Consider the following 18,726-nt stretch of genomic DNA (forward strand, 5'->3'; position numbering starts at 1 on the left):
AGAAAACCCAGTTTCCTCTGGCTTTTCTTCTTGGATAATTACACTGAAAGAAGATGTGAGCTCTGATGTATGCTTTTTTAACAGTTGAGGCATTTATAACACGTTGCTTATATGGCCGTATCTCTACACGTGGATAGCATGGGCTACTTATTTTCACAAAACGTGTACAATTGTACTTGTCTGAGTTTTTTTTAATATTATTACATTGTTTGCAACTGAGCAACAGATTCAAAAATTATTAAAAAAGGGCTGACAGACTGACAGCACGTCAAGATGAGACAAAATCCAAATCTATTTCTCCCACTTTCCTTCAGTATCAAAAATCAAGAATAAATACTTAGTATATGAAATTCAAAAGGGCACAATAACACAAGAAAATTAAAATTATCACTTTGGGTCAGTATCTTTTCTTATCAGTTTCTTGTCTGATGTCTTTGATGTGGTGACACTGTCAAATGGCTTTCTGGAGCTGGGAAATGGTTTAAGCATTTCCTCCAGCCACTCTGGCACCTCTCTTATATAGCAATGCCTTAGTGGAGGGATCATCCAGGTGAAGATGCCTAAAGGAAAAGTTAAGAATAGCCACAGTTTTTCAAAGTGGCATTAAGATCTTTTCTTGCTTTGTTGCCTGTCCCTTTTCTATTAATTGATCACATTCAGTTTGTCTTTTTCCTTAAACGCTGCTGAGCTTTCGGCTGACATTTTCATAGAACCACATATCCTGGCACCAAAATCCCACGCTTGGGTGATAATGGTCAGTTTGCAGTTCAGTTGCATGTGGAGCTGAGACTGCTTTTTGCTTCCTCACACACAGTCCTTTATATTTACCTACAAAGAACTCCATACGCTTTTTTACTCTATAATTAGTATCTCTTGCATTCTCGCAACCAGACTGCAATTCTTCAGCCTTCTGTTGCCCCTGCTACCCTGAATAACTCGGTATTGTCAATAAACTGCCACCTCACTGCTCATCCCCTTCCCTAAGCTATCGATGCGAACAGCCTGTACTTCAGCAAAGATCCCTAGGGAAATCTGCCAGTGATCTCCTTCCCTTGTAAGATGTGGTCATTTCACTCCTGTTCTCCATTTGTTATGTTTCAGCCATTCCTTCAAATCTTGTAAGGACTGACAGTATTCACTGGGGTTGCTTTTTTATTTTCTTCCTTTCCCTTTTTTTTTTTTTAAACACATGTTTAAAAAGCCTTTCATGACTACCTTTCCAACAGCCTCTTAGGAAACCCAGGTGAATCTGCGTCATTACGTGCCTTTTTGTTTCCTCTAAAATGTCCTATTCATTTGTGAGGCTGGACTGGTCTTTAAATGTTGACTTTTTCTAAAGAGACCACATTTATCCAGGTGACCACTAATTATTTTTTTCATCACTGTTTCTACTGCCTTGATTGCTGCCAAATAACGGGATTTCAGGCCCTCAATTCTGTGTATCTTACCCAGTAATAATTTTTAAAACACCACTTTTCAGGCTAGCTGTGCCCAAAGGCCAACCTGAGTAGCCCGTGTATCCCCTACTGGCAAGTAGAGCTAGGATGGCTTCTGGGACATGGAAGAAAATAAATTTTCGTAACAGAAGTTAAAGTAGTAGCAAGAAATGATAAGCTGCATACACCAACTGCCTCCAATCCCTAAGCAGAGTACGAGTCTTTGTGAAAGCAGAGATAAAAAGGTTATAACAAAATAAAGTCAGAGAAAAGAAAGAAATCCAGAGTAAGAAAAATTTTCTTGTGAGCTTGTACCACCATGAAGGATACCTGGTGTTGAATCTCAAAAGTTTATCTTCCCATTAAGACTCTTCTATTTACACTCACAGAGAGTTGGTGGTAAAAACGCTTCATGCGCACTGATTTGTTGCTGAAGATTTTGTTTATGTACCTATTGGCAAAATCCATACAAATACACGGGACATTTCAGATGGAGGCCTCAAAGTGACCTTCTGCTGGAAGGGCGTGCTCATAAGAAGTTTCATAGGAATCAAACTGACTGCACAAAACATCAGAGATTTGGTTGGACAAAAGAAACCTCTCAGATGTTCATATGACCCCGAAAACCTTACTAACTGACTGGATGACAATTTGTATACAGCTATTCTTGCAGCACCCCTGCACACTTGGAAAACGCTACCGTGTTTGATGTGAAGACAAGGAGGTACAGTGCAGAGAGGTTCTGTGAGTTGATCTAGCTCTCCCCCAAAATTCAGCCGGGGAACAAGGACTGGGAAAGCATTCTCCCAACTTCCAGCCTTGTAATAAAATAACGACTTGTGAACTTGTGTCCTCCAATACATGGAGGATAAATTAACCTTCAGACACCTTCATAATTTCAGTGTTTACTTGGTATTAAAGCTACTGGAATCACCAAAACAACCATGCTATCATTGCACACACACACACAAAAATCAGAATCACGCTCTTATTCCATTCAACTAATGTGCCTTCCTACTATTAAGGTTTCAGTCAATTTCAGGTTAACAAAATATGTACCCTTTTCCCCCCAACTTTGAGAAGATGAACAGGAAGCTGCCAAAATGTTACCTCTCGCTAGATTTATTGTATAAGCACAGTTACATATCAAACATGAGCCAAAGAAAGGTGAACTATTAATCCTCAGAGGCAGACACTCATTATTTATTAAAAAAAAAAACCCAAACCTAAACCCAAAAGCAAACACAAAGGCAAATATATATACTCCTTTGGCTACTTTTTAGCACAATTTCTGAGATGTCATTACAATGGAAACCTATGGAAAAGCATCCCTGAAAATAAAACAGAGCTATGAAATTTATTACAGAAAGGGATACACTTACTTGGAGTGGGTGTAGTGGATAATTAAGCCATACATCCCGCAGGTCCTGCAAACATTGAGAGATGCCTTTAATGCTCAAGGGAGTCATTTAACAAATTCCACAGTACTAAATAAAATGTCATTACTTGAAATACTGAACTATTTCAGATGCTGACTCTGCTTATTGCAAATTCAATAGTGCTAGCAAACTAATTTTTAAAATCGTGTATTTGCTGTTCAAACTGCCTGTAGTTCTCCCAATTAGCTTGTGTCAAAGAGGTGGAAAAATCCTTGAACCAAATAAAAAGTGGTTAAAGGAAGAAAAAGATTTGTTTAAGCCTCAGGACTAACTTTATTTGCAAGTACTCCTCAATAGCAAGTTTGACTTCACCAAAGGCAAGGACTAAAACAGAAAAAAAACCCACTTATTTTCTTCTATTTCGTATAGGCTTCTTTCACTACAGGCACTGAGCAGCAAATAAACACTGAGTTACAATAGGCTTCAAAATACTTTTATTTCTAATAAGCTTTGTCATTTCACAGACTCAGAGACTTTCAAGAAGGAAAATACTGTATAATTTATCCCCGCACCACTGCCGCGTGAATTGTCCCGGCAGTATGTACTGGTTACTCTCCTTAGCCATTATATGGGATAAATTCCAACTCATAGTGATCTAAGATTCGGTATGCAGGAATACGTTAGAATTTAACTATGCAATTGGGCAAACACTGGATGAAATCCCCTGTATTTTTTTCACAGATATGTTTAAAACTTTCAGAGGTGGGAGGATTTAACTGATGAAACAGGAACAGTCGCTCTACATGTGCATCATTTCCCCAAAGGATGCTGCCTGGGTCCACAGCATCCATCTCTGGAGTTAGAGCAGCACTTCGAATGGAAGTCTGCAGGTTTCCCATGCCTCCCACCCTTCCCTACCTAAGCCAACAACCTACAAACAGCACACATGAGGAAACACCGTAATTTTTTTTGCCTGAACCAGTGCAACTTGCTGCCCTGAACACTCAGTGCTACATTCAGTTTCCAGGAACTAAGTACAACAGGTGTATTCCTGTTCACCTGTGATTCTCAGGTAAGACAATGGACAAGAAAGCATGTCTTGAGTTATTTTAAAAATGGAAATCAAATCATATAAATTCATAAATACCTTGTCATTGAAGAGTAAACGTCCAAATAATTGTTTTGCTTCTTCTAGACTCCCCTCTAGATAAACGGCTCCTGCATGAGAGGACCAAATAGTCAAAGGTCAATAATGTGTTAGTACTTAGAAAATTACTAAGCACAGCTAAGTTAAAGATCTCTGCCTTCTTCATCTCCCACGTGTTTATTTTTTAAAAGAATGCGTTCTGCAGTAATATCTAATTTTTTGAGAAATTTAAAGCACATTGAACACCAACATAAATCAATAGTCATAAAATGCACAGAAAAACCTGAAATAGCTAAATCAGTGACAGAAAATTATACATCCAAAGAGCAAAGTTTAAACCAATTAGGCTTGAAGCAATCTATTTCTCAAAGTAGTTTCCTGTAATCACCTAACTATACCATATATGTAGATAGTGAAAGGCATGAAACACATTTCAACAGCTAGCAAATAACTTTCATTTATTCAGTACTTTCAACAACATTACATTCTGCATATAAAGGATGTGTCAGGACCATCCTAAATCTCAATGTCTCCCCAATATCACAATAATACATTGTCTGAACTGGAAACTTCACCTCTGCATCTCTCAATTTCTGGAGATTGTGGTCCTTTTTTTTTTTTTTTTTTTTTAAAACTGCTTGTACAACCTTCACTGTCCCTTCACATGCCCCTCAGTAACAAGCTCTACACAAAACTTTTGCCAGCATATTGTATCTTTTGTGTGTACCATATACACTCTGTATCGATACAGGCATTTTATAAATTCAGTATCAACATTTTGTCTTTTGATACTCTTTACAGGAGGGCTTCAGAAAACCTCAAACCAGTTCTTGTAAGCACATCTGTATAAAAGCAAAGGGAATACACAGCTACATGAAGAGCACAGAGACAGACAGTCGATGTTCCCACATACAGGGAGAACACTGTTTGCCTTGCTGTATCTTTCCCCTCCTCTTTCCTTTTAATTTTTCACTAGGTCAGCTCCTTTCTTGGGACTCTTTGGAGAACAGTTTGGGGGTTTGTAAGACTATCTTGCGAAAGGCATATTATGAGAGCACAGAATTTCAAACCGGTCCTAGGCAGCCTGCTTATACTATCAGTCATTATTTTCATCCCAGGGAACAAGCACCAGACTTTTACAAAGGTTCTCAAGTAGGAGCTCCAAGACCCCACATATACTTTTATGGTCCCTTAACAAGCTCCCAGATTTCAGCTATGGCCCTGACAAAACCTTATTGCTCAATTAACTTTGTGAACAACTTTGTATTGGAGGTTAAACGGCAAGCCTGCTCTCTTAGCAAATCTCAGTGCTTGCCAAATAGTCGTCACTACATCCTAGACAAGCTGAAGAATATGAACAAAGCCACACATACATATCTAGTGTTCCTTTTCTGTTTTTTATCTTTAAATTAAAGATCAAAGCACTCATGGAAAGCAAAACAGAGTTAAAGACAAATCTTATTTCTTGATAAGAAGAAATGCAATTTGGCCCAAGGCAGAATGCGCAGAACTGCTGACATCTAAGCCAACTATGATCTATTTTTCAAAGCAGGACAAAATGCTTTAGGAGCTTGCGTAGTATGTAAAGACCTGGATCAGGGATAAACCATTCCCACAGCTAATATCATATACAGTACATTTGGATGAATATGAAGCTAAATCACTGAGATTTAGCTTGCTTTGTGTATTCAAACAAGTAAAGTTTTATCAAAATATGCTATTTAAAATAGGGCTTGTATGAATATAACGGACCAGATTTCTGCCTTACTGCTTGATATTTGTAACTGCAGTCAGGCAGTGCTGATTTCTTCTCCAACATGAATTTATCAAATAGCACAGCCAGTCACCGATCAGCATCTTAGTGCCCAACAGCAAATCTGACACAACTCCCTCCCATCCTCAGGTAGATGGTTTTGTTAGCTTTATTACACCAGCCAGAGCATATTGCCATACTTTTTATTTGTAAGGAAAATGCAAAGACCAAAAAATATTTACTCCGCAAACGTCACGTTTAATTCCCAGGAGAAGGTTGGCATGGCACAGAGGAAGCAGGCTGGTGACTTGGGCGCTGGGAGTGCCTGGTGCATTCAGAAAGCGAGCTGCAGAGTTTAAAATTCAGGGCTGAAGTGGGACTCCACATTTTGCAGGTCTGTGCAAGTACTATAGGAAAGAGTGAGCCTGCACTTTTCCTGCCAGGCCACGGTGACTGAACTGCACCCTGCAGACGACTTCAGGTGGCAGGCCAAGGTGGTGCACAAGAGACGGAGTTCTGCGGTGACAGGCAGAAGTGCTGTGGGTACAAGGGTATGAAAGGGGTGCCTCTTCAGCACATGGGAGGCAGGATACAGAAGATGAGATTTTCATTGTAATGCTGCACGCTCATCATGTTATACACGCAGCGTGCGTGCAGGAGACAGGAACAGATGAAGAAGATTTAAGAAGCTTTACTATCGCCTGCCCTTACTAACACTACTTAACGCAGACCCACATCTCCTCCATCACAATCGACACAGCATGTAGACGTATTAACACGTAACTCTTTGCATACACAAATACACACGCTTTACCTATTAGAGCTTCAAAGCAGTTGGCCATGGCATGGCGGAGATCTGATTCCCTGCAAAGGTCCGGACCATGAGCATAAAGCATAAATCGATCTAGTTCCAGCTTCTGCAGAATACGTGGAAAGAGTTAAAAGCATGGCTTTAGAAGTACAAGAGTACCAGTTCTAGTCACTACAGTTCAGCTACACTATTATTATGCAGCAACCGGGTTTGAGGGAACTTTAAAGCTTTTCTCCATAGTTTCAGTTCAGACATAGGCTAAAATTAGAAGACTTCATATTTGTTTGTCAGAGACAAGCAACTAGAGAGTGATAGCGTGGGAAAGCTAGAAGTCATCAAACCAAATTGTCAAGGGAAGCCGGATCAAAACATGTTACTAGTGGGATTTAGGAATGAGTTCAAGCGGAGGGCTGGGGGTCTGACCGAAAAATAGCCCAATACATGCTGTGCTTCTTGCTGGTAGTTTGCCCTCATGTGACTTGCCTTCAGAAATGCCAAAGGGACATTCAAAGGGAGGGGAGTTAACACTGAGGAAAAAGATTTTCCCTAAAAGAAGACAAAGTAGAACAGTGAGGAACAGGAACCCTGGGAGACACAATCCCGAGGCTTTTTCCTTTAAAAGTGTCAACAGGTGGCAGTAGCAAAAGCCTCTGGGCACTGCAAGCAGAAGACTGATATTTTAATCCGCAGTGCCACCTAGCTTTCTTTTTCCTTTCAAATGTGCATCATTAATATTCACCTGTTGCCTGAACCATAGTTCTGCTTGCCAGTCAGAATCTCAGGTAGTGAGTCAGATATCCTACACAATATATGATAATTCTGCTATAGAAATGCAGGCAAGAGCTACTGGGTTCTCTTTACATATTCATCTTTTTGACACAAAACCATTATTGAGATTTTTAAAGAAGAGATTTGTGCATTTTGCAAAGTTTCTACGAGAATAGGTTCTTCCCAACTGGGTGTAAGTTTCTACTGATTAATTTCTCATTAACTTTCAACTTCATCCTCCTGGAGTATATTTAAGAGGTAAAAGTGGAGACTAAGTTGTTTGAGGTGCGTGGTTTAGACGCATTTCGCTTGGGAAAAAGGAGTCTTCCCTTTTCAATGAACAAGAGCCTATTTACTGCTCCAGAAGACAGAATTACCACTTTTGATGTTCCACCGCACTATATAAAGTATGGCGAGCAGTCATTACAGTCAACATAAAAGTAGAACATTAATTGTTTTACATCAAATTTAAACTTCTTACAGATTACTGTCTTTTATTCGTGTTAACAGGTGTTGTTTGGGTGTTGGTGTGTCTCCCCCACCTCCAATGGCTCATCTCCATTTTTGGAGCTTGCATTCAGCTTTTTTTTGCATGTGTTTGCTTCTCATTTTTTGATCACAACACGTTTCAGATTATTTTTAAATTTTCCGCTACAATGTCCCTTAGAAGCTACAGAAATTTATCATTTGATCCTCAGTTAAAACAGCATTCCACACGCACAAGGGAAGTTGAGGAGCTGAGAATTCTATTAAGTAAACTGAACGCAACAGGACACTGCAGGGGATAATTAAAGGGGATGAAACCAGGAACATCGTATAAGGTGTATGAGAGGAAAAAAGGGTAAGTTGGGAAATCAGGAATGTACAGATATCTAATATTCACAGTTGTAGCTGCTATAAATAAATACAGTTTAAAAAATGTTGCAATAAAAACTTTCAAAAATTGTCCATGTACAACAGTAAAGGCTGTGAACAGAGCTTTAAGAATATATGAGCTTTCTTGATGCAGGTTTTAAAATAGTAACACAAATTCAAATGTCAGGCAGTTCAATACCATATTTGTAAACAAACCCCCAATTTGAGACATTTCAATCAATTCATGCTTATCTAAATCATCGAAGAAAGCTTTGAAGAAAAATGACTGTGTTCACTCCCCACCCTATGCCTCTCCGGAGAACTGCACAAAAGACGACATGTTAGAAATCATGCAGTTTTTGTCAAAATCTCAAGATTGGATGCACTTCTTTAAATTACTGCGTGAATATGAACAGAAAAGATTAAAAGAGCACTTGAAAACTATCAGCAGTACACAGCAGATGGACGTGTGTGTGTGTGTGTGCGCGTGCATGCACAGCTTAATACATTCCATCGGTAAGTCTCAGACTTTTTTAAAAAACAGGCTAATAAAGTACAAATAAGGGAATACCAAGTTATCTACGAATAGAGACTTAATCAACTTTCTATATCATACTCCTGCCCGCCAGTATCATGTAGAAATGTAAAAAGCTCTGTCATTCACAGAATGAAATGAAATAAAATTCAGAGGCATCTCAATATTTCCCATGAGACAATACAGCTTTTCACCAAAAGACTTTCTAACATGTTTCTCGTTCACAGTGAATCTGAAAAGAACTGCACAGGTTAGGGAGCAGACAAAATGATTTTTTTCCCCCCACTTTCTCTACCACCTGCTGCCACGTTCTCCCTACATGTTCCAACAGCAAGTCCTTTTACAAACAACCAGTATGCTTCTTTTTCTTCACTAAATTCTACTAACAGCTTCATTACCTGTTTAAGGTAAATATAGACACACCTTCAACATAAGCATCCTAAAAAACTTATCCTTCTGCCTGCAAAAATTACTCTTCCTAAAAGCAGGCTCTGGAGAAAACACTAAGTCCTACTTCATCTTTAAAATCTGTTTGCAAACCGAAAAGAGTTCCTGTATCCCAAATCTTGAACGCAAACCACAGTAAAGATACTGATGTCCAAAGCAGGCAGATCCCTCAAGAAGCAATCCACGCACTAATCATATCCTACCTATGGGTGTCAAATACAGAGACGTATAAAACTGTACCTTAGCCAACATGGCCAGGTGTTGGTTCTGTACGATGGCAGTGCGGTACGTAGCTAATCCTCCTTCCTCCAGAGTGGGAAACAGGTAGTACAAGTGGACACTGGCAAAACAAACATCAAATCAGACGCCGTCGGCATTTGGTTAAAGACGAACCACTTACGCCTCTAGGGAACCGTGCCTTTCCCTCAGATCCTAGCTGGTAACACAGGTCCCTTCCCAAGGTGTCAACTTGGCTTGAAGTAAAGAAACAAACATTAAAACAATGCTCAGTAATATCTGACAGGATAGCACTGGAAGCAGGGCAGGAATAGTGCTGTTTCTCTACTGGGCAATACCTAATTTCTAAATCCCTACAACAACACGCGTTTCCCTCGTCTGAAGGTTTCTATTTATCAGCAGCAGCGGGTTCAGCAAGGTTGACACCTAGAGGGTGCTGAGGAATAAAACACAAGGGAACTGTCAGCCTTAAGAAAAGCTGTGCCGCAGGTACACAGTGCTTTAGGATGATATTACCGATTCAGGCTGGACCACCACTCAGGATATTTGTTCCACAAGTTTCTTACACTACTTTAACAGATGCTAATGGAGCCAAAGAACAGAACTCAACAGCCTGGATTTATCAAATGTGCGAAGTCATCAATACCACAGAAAAAAAATAATGTGTAAAAATCAGAGGCTGTCAACTGCCTTTAATGATATTTGTCATCATGCAAGTAAGGTACTTCATAAAACAGAAATAAAACAAAAAAATTAATTCAGTGATCCAACCAACATCTGAGTAAAGGATGAAAGATTTTTAGTTGTCTTCATATATGACTATCTAACTTGCGTTGGAAAGAAAACAGAGTTTTCAACATCCCACAAATAAGGCTGTGGATGGCACTAATTATTAAAATACTTTATTAACCCAGTACACAGGGAGAAAAGTGCAGATGGATGTGAGATTATTTAAGGGCAAAAACTGCAATAAAACTTAGAGGCAATCTAATCAAGCACCATAATTCACAAAAGCAGAGACCTGAAGTCAAGAGAGTTAGAAAAAAAAAGTTCAGACTTAAATAGGTGCTTACATGCTCTGCTGAACAGAAATGTAACTCAGGTTTTTTCTGAATTGAGACAAAAGTTAGCTCAGAAAGTCAACTGATGGTTGATGAGCAATGACAATGAAAAATACAAGACATTTTAATCAGCAAGTCTTCCATCTTATCAGCCTGTACTCTTGTATGAGAGAAAAGGCCATGGGTTTTAAGGGCAGTGGAGACCTTTATAGACTAATAGCTTTGAATACTGAGTAGCTAATGGCTAGTAGGGGCTAGTAGGGAATGGAGATATAAGGGCAGTTTTGTTATTCACCTAACAAACTTGCTGAAAGAGAAGCTTTACAGTAAACAAGACTACTCCCCTATTAAAAACAGCAGAACAAAGCAGCTGAAAAGGGATTATAATCTTTATTTTGTCAAAACTCTAGTACTCAAGTAAGAGAGTCCGATAGAGGTAACTGATAATATCCCTGTATTGTTCACTGATTTCAGAATACTCAAAACAGACCAAAACTGCAGCAATTTTTGATGAACCATGCTTTTTTGTTATTACTTCTAACTAAATTACATTTGTGCTCAACTATTTTATTTACAAAGAGACATTATGGAAGCTACAGACCTAATAACTGGAAATATAAGAACTGCAACACATTCAATATTACCAATAAATGCTTTTCACTTGCAACTAGAGAAAAGGAACCCATGGAAACAAAATGGCATGCTAAGAAAAGTATCTTTCCTTTAAAAAAGGGTACAAAGCTCAACTTGTCTGTAGCTGAATAATCTCTAACCCCAATCAAGTTAAAATTGCACTCCATGAAACAGAAACTCTAGCTTTTCATTTTGTAATCTTCCTTGTTGTATCATCAGCACTAAAGGAATTTTCAAGAGAGCTGTGTGCAGATGTGCAGCTCTAAGTATCAGGCAGGACTGCAAACATACACAGTCATAAAGTAGACACTGCAAAGCTTAATAAGCCCAATGGTACGACAATAACATATAAAGGTGAGGACTGTTGAAGAATTCCCCATTTACCTCGTTAAGAACTCCACCACAGCATCTCCCAGAAATTCTAAACGCTCGTTGTGGTTAATCCTGAAAAAGGCATTTTAAGGTTTACTATCAGCTAAGTAACACATGCTGGTTATTTACACAATACAATTAAAACAGAACAAATCAGAGTTGATTGCTCATCAGCCATGAACAGACATTCTTGCAGCCTCCCCCACCCTCTCTGGATAACAACCCTTTACAAAACAGAATAACAACTACATGACTTGAAAATCAGGACTCGCACTACCACCTTTTAAATTTGTCAGAGCTTAAGAAATGGAGAAAGGAAACTCGTCGATTGGCACTGTGCAACGACCTACTGAGGCTGGGTTTTTGCATCCATCAGAGGGCACTAGGTGACTGAAACAAACTGCCTGTCTTCAGTCTTGTGCATGCAACTAGGTAATTACGATCAGTTAATACATAAAAGTGTAGGTAATTAACATCGACACCCGCAGGGTGTGATGGCTCTACAACAGCTTTGGTGGTATGGCAAAGCTACAAGGGAGTAAGCACTTTCATTTTTCATAGCATCTTTAAACGCTCTATTTTCTGTATCTTCCTTTGAGCTCAAAAGAAAAAATGGCTGTACGAGAAGATGCATTCAAAGATGCCATTAAGCTAGTAGAACCTTATATTCCCTGTGTTTTCCTTTTTTTACGTCACTGCTCCTGATTTTCCTTTGTTTTGCAGAAAGTTTTGCTTCCTCCAAACTCAGCTTTTATTGTCATTTGCACTTCCCCAACAATTATATAGTTCATCTAAATTCTGAAATAGCAGGCCTTTGTTATGGGCAGAAGGAATTCCAGTACCTCTGCTGTGCAAAACAATAAAGAGCGAGCAATACTACAACTCTCCTCTGTGCAGCAACATAGTGGAAAACACAGATCTCTCAGAAGTGGGATTTTATATTTGTGTGTTATTTTGTGAGAATTAATGCTATTTAGCCTTACCTCATGTTATCTTAAGAGAGCTGAAATAAGCAGCTTGAAGCTGACTGTCAAAGAAAAGGACACGGTCTAGCTGAAACAGCATTTGGGGAACACTGCAACAGTAGTTTATTCAGAATTCAACTTCTCCCATTCCCAAGCTTTCTCCAAAATGAGGACTCTTGAAAGACCCAGTTATAGCACTAGCTAAGTAAAAAACCACTCTGCCTTCTACTTCATGTATTTAGGAGATTTCACATACAACTGTTTCGTGCATTAGCCCTATGAACTTTGTTAATTCATTTGGCTAAATATGGTGGCTGTTGCTACAAACCGCATCTTAAATATTATCTATTTGCACAGAATTCTTAGTGGTCAGACTATTACACTACAACGCTGTCCTGGTTCCAGTGGGGATAGGGTTAATTCTCCCCAGGGCACAGGTATTCCATGCCCTGTGAGCCATGCCCACCCTGAGCTGCTGGGAGAGGGAAATCACTGCTTGGATCAGGCAGGGGCGTCCCGGGTCCAGTCAGGGAGCAGCAGTTCTGTAATCGTGTTTGTACATTCCTCTATCCGTGTTATTGTGGTTGTTTTCTTGTTCCCTTTGCTGTTCTGTTAAACTGCCTTTGTCTCAACCCAAGAGTTTTGCCTTTTTCTTCCGATTCTTCCCGTATCGGGAAGGCCCGAGCAAGCGGCACGTGGTTCTTTGTTGCTGTCTGAGGCTAAACCACAACAAACACTAATGGTTCAGCATTTTGTCCTCAGCTGTTTTTGCATACGTCTTTAAATTGGACCAGTAAATCAGTGAAGCCCCCATTCAGTATGACACACGTTAACAAGGTGCCATGCCTACTCCTACTGTGAGGAAATGTGATGGAGAATCCAATTTATAGCAATGATAACAATAACAACAAATCATATTTTTCATTCTGCAGAAACCAAAAAGGTAGCCTTTTAGTCCTCCTCATTGCAAGGATAAAAAAAAAAAAAAAAAAAATCATAGAATTATCTGTTAATACCTTCCTCAGGGGTTTTCTGCAGGCATGACCAAACACTTACTATGTCACTGCTAATGGAGGTTCAGCATATCTTCACAATATAAAAGTCAATTCAAAATGACCTTTCATTTCAACTATTTGCCAAAGCTGCCGCTGACAATAAGTTGGCTGTTTCTATTAAACATTTCCCTCTGCAACAGTTTCGCTACTTGCAAACAACTATTTTCATTACCTGGAAGGAGCTGGATCATCCTGTCCCAAACGGGACATAATATTTATCAGGGTGTTTATCCCTAGAAACATAAACAATGCGCTATTAAATAAACAATGATTAATTCAATTTGAATAGGATTAGAAAATAATTACTCAAAATTTTACTTTGTAATTGCTATACACAAGATCACCCTGTTACTTACAGGCTATACTTACAGCAACTATAATCCATACAGATGTTCTCTAACTGACCGTGATCCCATTACAAAACCACTGTATTTCAGTGTCCAGAGGACCAAAAAAAAATACCATCCTTGCATGAAAAAGACATTCCAAACATTACATAAACAATAAATAATCTACTTCATTACCATTGAATACACTTTGAAGGGGTAAAAAATATTCTGCAGCAGACAGACCACATTTTCACATTAACAAGACATTTTAAAAAATACCCTCCAGTTTGCTCACCATGTTGAGCAGCAAATTAAGAAAACAATACTTGCCAAAAATCAAAGAAAATACACCCTCGCACTTATTATCCTTGCTTTTTCTCAATTTACTTGTTGACTAATTTGCAAAATCCAGCCTTTTAGAAAGATCCCAGTGGTGCCTGTGTATAACCATTGAAATCTTCCACTGAAGGGATCTCTCAGAATAACAATGGCCAACAAAATAATGCACGAAAGGATTTTTTTTGATTGTGAGGTGAGAGAAAAATGGTAGTAATGTAACAGCATACCTTTTTTTCTCATGTGCATATGGTGAACTTTTCTATCTCCGTACTTTGGCTGTCGAATCCCACAGTTGGATAAGGAATTTCTAGCATGATCCGGGTTCATTCCAAAGTTTAAGTGATGGCTTGGATGAGTCATGGCAAGCTATAATGTAGCACACACAGAAAAAAAAGTTTTAGTTGTATTTTTGCAAATGTAAGAAAAAAATATCTTACACTGGTAGCTAGTAATTGTTATTTTTAAGTTTGAAGAAAGGCTACAAAGTGATTTTGTCAATTACTAGCTTGGTTCCAGCAATTTAAATGTAGGATGTAGCGTTTCAGATGTCAGAAAGAAGCAACGTTTATGCTCAATTATCTGTTTAACTAATTAACTTTCAACAGTTTTTTTTTTCTTTCAAGAAAAATTAGTTTAGAAGAGAAAAAGCATGAACTGTCAGTTTGCACTAAGAGTTTTCCTTACCAGCTTTGCTGACCTGATTTCAATACACTTGCTTATTTCAACATACATTAACCCTCACATTGCAGCATAAATATTCAGATTAAAAATATGAACAACTAGAAGAGCTTCTCAACCATTCACATATTTGATTTAGGTTATTTAAATATCTATAAAACTTTCCTACCAAAAAAAACCCAAACAACAAAACCCAAGTATGTTACCTCTAGCACGGTTATTCAAAGAACTCTCTTTCTCATGACTATATTCAGGGCTACTCTTCAATCGCAAGTGAAGAGCAATGGTCTTTTACATTTCTGTCATCTAGCATTATTAAAAGCTTACTCTCTGCTGCCGACACCACCACTACAAAAGTGGCAGCAGAAAATAGAACTACAGCTAGCTTTTATGACTCCATCCTGCAAATTCATGGATTTTCTCTTTCTTTACATGTACACACCTAAAATATATTGCATGTATAAACGTATGTGAACGCACACCTTATATATAAGACAAGAGATACACTGGCAAATTCAAGCTGCAGAAAGTTATTTCTGAAACACTTGCAGGACTGGTGCTGCAGGCTGTGAGCAAAGATATTCCGGCAGTTCACTGAAACATTGGCTGTGGCTTTCTAAACACAAGACTTCAAGAAGTTTACTTTAGAGATTACAATTATATTTAATCAACAATAAGAACTTTCTCCAGGTCCTTTTTAAGTCCTCACTAATATTGTTTGTCATAATTGCCCACTCTCAGCTTCTGCTCCATCTGAACTTGATGACACATTACAAGTTCTTTGAATAGTTAAATTAGCATAATCTTTCTTGCCCGGTCCACGCTTGAAAAAGAATACATCACGATGAAACAGGTAAAAAACAATGTGAAATATACATCTAAAATTGCCTATGTCTAGGTGACTGGTGCTATATACATTTTTAAAAGGTCTTTCTCTTCTGGAAAAAATCTGTAGGTTTTAAACAAATATGCATAGGGATCAAGCATTTAAAAGTATTTTTGTTATAACTAAACATTAATTTGACTAGTACTGACACTTGTTTTTATGCTTTCTCCCCTTTTCAATTGAAATTTGCTTTTTAGTTTGTATGTTTGGTCTCAACACTTTGAGGATTTCCATGACAGTTTTAATATGAAAGATAAAAATAAAAAGGCAGCCTGTGAGCAACAAAATCCTACAAGATGCTCAATGTTTACTGTAACTTTCAGTAGGACCAGCCCTGGAAACCAACTTCTAGAAAACTGAGAAGCTCTGAGAAAAGATTTCTCTATAAGCCTCTGCTTAAAGTAGTTTGGGAGTAAAATCTCCATTCATATACAGAAACTGCATTTTTTGAACTTAGAGAAAATTCACCTTTCTCAGCTCCAGTCAGGGGAGAGAGGGGCTGCTTACTTCAAGGGGAGATCCTGAACAGAAGTCTCCATTTCCCTTCAATAACTTCAGAAGAAACATAAGGGGAAAGGGGCCACCATACCAAGAGTTAGCCTTCTGGAGCTGGATCAATTCCAAACATTCACTTACGTAAACAACTGCTCATACAATACAGATGTATTTAAAACCCATTCTCCTCTCTAGTTCCTGCCTTTCTTTGTAAATGCAAAAGTTTCATCTTGTACTTATAGAAATCGAGAGCTGAACACAAGTTTGGAAATTTCTTTGCACTAGCTATAAATGAAAAATAAAAAGGCAACACTTAAGTTATTACTTTTAGGAACAACAGACTACAAAATGAAGAATCAAGGCATATCAAGAAGAATCAAGGCTTATCTGCAGAATAACGTCATATACTTCATAAATATCTAAAAAAAGAACTTGTAAGGAAATAATGAGTAAGGTACCCAACCGTCTTTTCAGTAAGCATATTTTTGTCTATCTACATATTACAAGCAAATCCAGGCCCACCACTGGAGCAAATGTGGGTGTATGCCTACATGCACAGTCAATGTCTCTCCTTAGAAATCTCTTGGGATGACTAAAACTTTTGAAAGATTTGCACTGCAAATAATCAAGCACTTTCAAGCTGCGGCAACACAGTGCGTTTCTCAAGTTTGTACATCAGGCAGCATTATGGATAAACTCAATAATATTAGGAAGGCAAATGAGCAAGTAGTTTATTTTTTGCACGTCTTACCTGCAGCAAGCACCTATCTCGAAAAGTGTAGCCTATCAGTTTGTCCAAATGCATCAAACACTGATGGTAGCGGACGTGGTGGGTGAGGACAGGAAGCATCATTGCATGCTAAAACACAATTACAGTAAGGAAAGGCATTCAACTTCAGTGTACAGAGTACTCAGTTGACTAAGCTATAAATACAAACATTTCCCCTTTGTCACCACACTTGAGCTTTATTGTTTTGGTTTAAATGAGGAAAACAAATAAATAAATAATGGTTTCCCAACCCTCACCAGCAGAGGACTTAATTAAATCACATTTGTCCATCTGCATAATCACAGTGGGGACACAGCCCCACCCAGAATAAATAAATAAATACAGAAAACCAGTCTTCTACTTAAGTATTTTGAATGAATAAAAAAAAAGTCTGGTCACCAGCAGCATCAAGTTTCAATAAGCTACGACTGAATACAATGCTATGTGTTTGTACCCTCTCTTTTAACACCCTGCAGTTTTAGGTTGGTACCAAAGAGGAAGACAGACCATTTCCCTCTGCTGCCTCATACCATTAGGGAAGAAGCACTTAATACCACATTAGCCAGCTTTCACCAAACAACAGTAGCTACTTGATTTTCATGCACAGTTGTTAGTGCCTTGCTTCATTTCCTTCTAAGGAAGAAGTAAGGGCTTTTTGAAATGCTGTAGTCTGGCGTTTCCTGGTTAATGTGCTAAAAAATATCATAAAGGTTGCTGTTTGATCATCTAGGAAACAGATGATGTTTTCCTGTTGAGGAAAATTTCAATAAAAAATTAACTAATTGTATGTTGCGGCAATGAAACTCTTGCTCTTTCAGTGCTTTAAAGCAGGAATTTTACACTAATATTACTGACTGACTTTGGATGGATCTGGGTTGAAACAAGCAAGTAGTACAGTTTATCAGTATGGTAGTGTGGAGAGAGGCAAGGAAAAAAAGCATACAAAGCAGATGAAGTATAATTTATGGAATAAATGATGTTACGGAGTTCTGCATGTTACTAAAGAAGGAACACCAGACAATACAAATTGGCGAATGTTACAAGATTGAGAAGTTAAGAATAACCGATGGCAATACTTTAAGTAAAAGACTGAAATTTTTGAAAGCTGAACACAGAGCTGGAAGGTAATGATGGAAGTAATTACTTAACAGCAAGAAAAAGACTTTTTGGTTCTATGAATGTCAGAAAAATGAAAAACCACTCCAAGCAAACTGAGTAAGTGTAAGTGAAATTTTATTTTGTTCCCATATCACTCATTTAGAATTTTCTTTGGATAATTTACAAACTAGGGGAACAACCCTCTTATCTCCATATAAACTGCACAGGTGTGTTTCCTATGTCTTCCTTCATCGAAGGAATTAATTACCAAAAAAATCCCCCAAACTTGCTTCATTGCTTCACAGGCCAACTCTGCTTCCCTGCCTGCGTGTTCCACTGCACAGGTCACTGGGCAGAAAGAGTCCCTCAAGCAAGATTTAATATTCTTTATACTTAGGAACCAATACATGTGGCCCTAAGTTTGAGGACTGAAATAGAAAGTTTTAGATTTTTATCGGTTGTAGTGCAGTGAACAAGGAATTGACATCTCCCTGGGAGCACACAGAAGGTCTTTTATTTGACTCCTGCAGTTATATTGACAAAGTGCTGCTTCCGTGGCACTAAACACTTGATTAATTCAATTAATGTGTATCATACTGGATTATAGCTATTTGATGTTTCTGATGTTTTATTTATTTATCTCTTTATAAGAAAATAAAATATCTGCTTTAAAAATTG

General features: G+C 38.3%; 1 protein-coding gene across 5 annotated transcripts in view; it reads right to left on the reverse strand.

Annotated features, from left to right (window-relative positions):
* DROSHA (drosha ribonuclease III) overlaps positions 1 to 18,726 on the reverse strand; it is a 70,764-nt gene that overhangs the window by 12,130 nt on the left and 39,908 nt on the right. For 4 of the 5 annotated variants that reach the window (XR_008464663.1, XM_054189809.1, XM_054189810.1 and 1 more), the window contains 8 exons: positions 16,933 to 17,040; positions 14,350 to 14,488; positions 13,627 to 13,687; positions 11,447 to 11,506; positions 9,372 to 9,471; positions 6,530 to 6,632; positions 3,963 to 4,033; positions 2,819 to 2,863 (listed from right to left, as the gene is read on the reverse strand). Coding sequence is in view for 4 of the 5 variants with exons in the window: in XM_054189809.1 (XP_054045784.1) it covers positions 2,819 to 2,863; positions 3,963 to 4,033; positions 6,530 to 6,632; positions 9,372 to 9,471; positions 11,447 to 11,506; positions 13,627 to 13,687; positions 14,350 to 14,488; positions 16,933 to 17,040 (687 nt within the window). In the remaining variant the exon portion in view is untranslated. The remainder of the gene's footprint in view (positions 1 to 2,818; positions 2,864 to 3,962; positions 4,034 to 6,529; positions 6,633 to 9,371; positions 9,472 to 11,446; positions 11,507 to 13,626; positions 13,688 to 14,349; positions 14,489 to 16,932; positions 17,041 to 18,726) is intronic. The other variant, XM_054189811.1, reaches the window with a different exon arrangement.

This window comes from Rissa tridactyla, chromosome 2, assembly GCF_028500815.1.
Source record: "Rissa tridactyla isolate bRisTri1 chromosome 2, bRisTri1.patW.cur.20221130, whole genome shotgun sequence".
In the NCBI taxonomy this organism is placed as follows: Eukaryota; Metazoa; Chordata; class Aves; order Charadriiformes; family Laridae; genus Rissa; species Rissa tridactyla.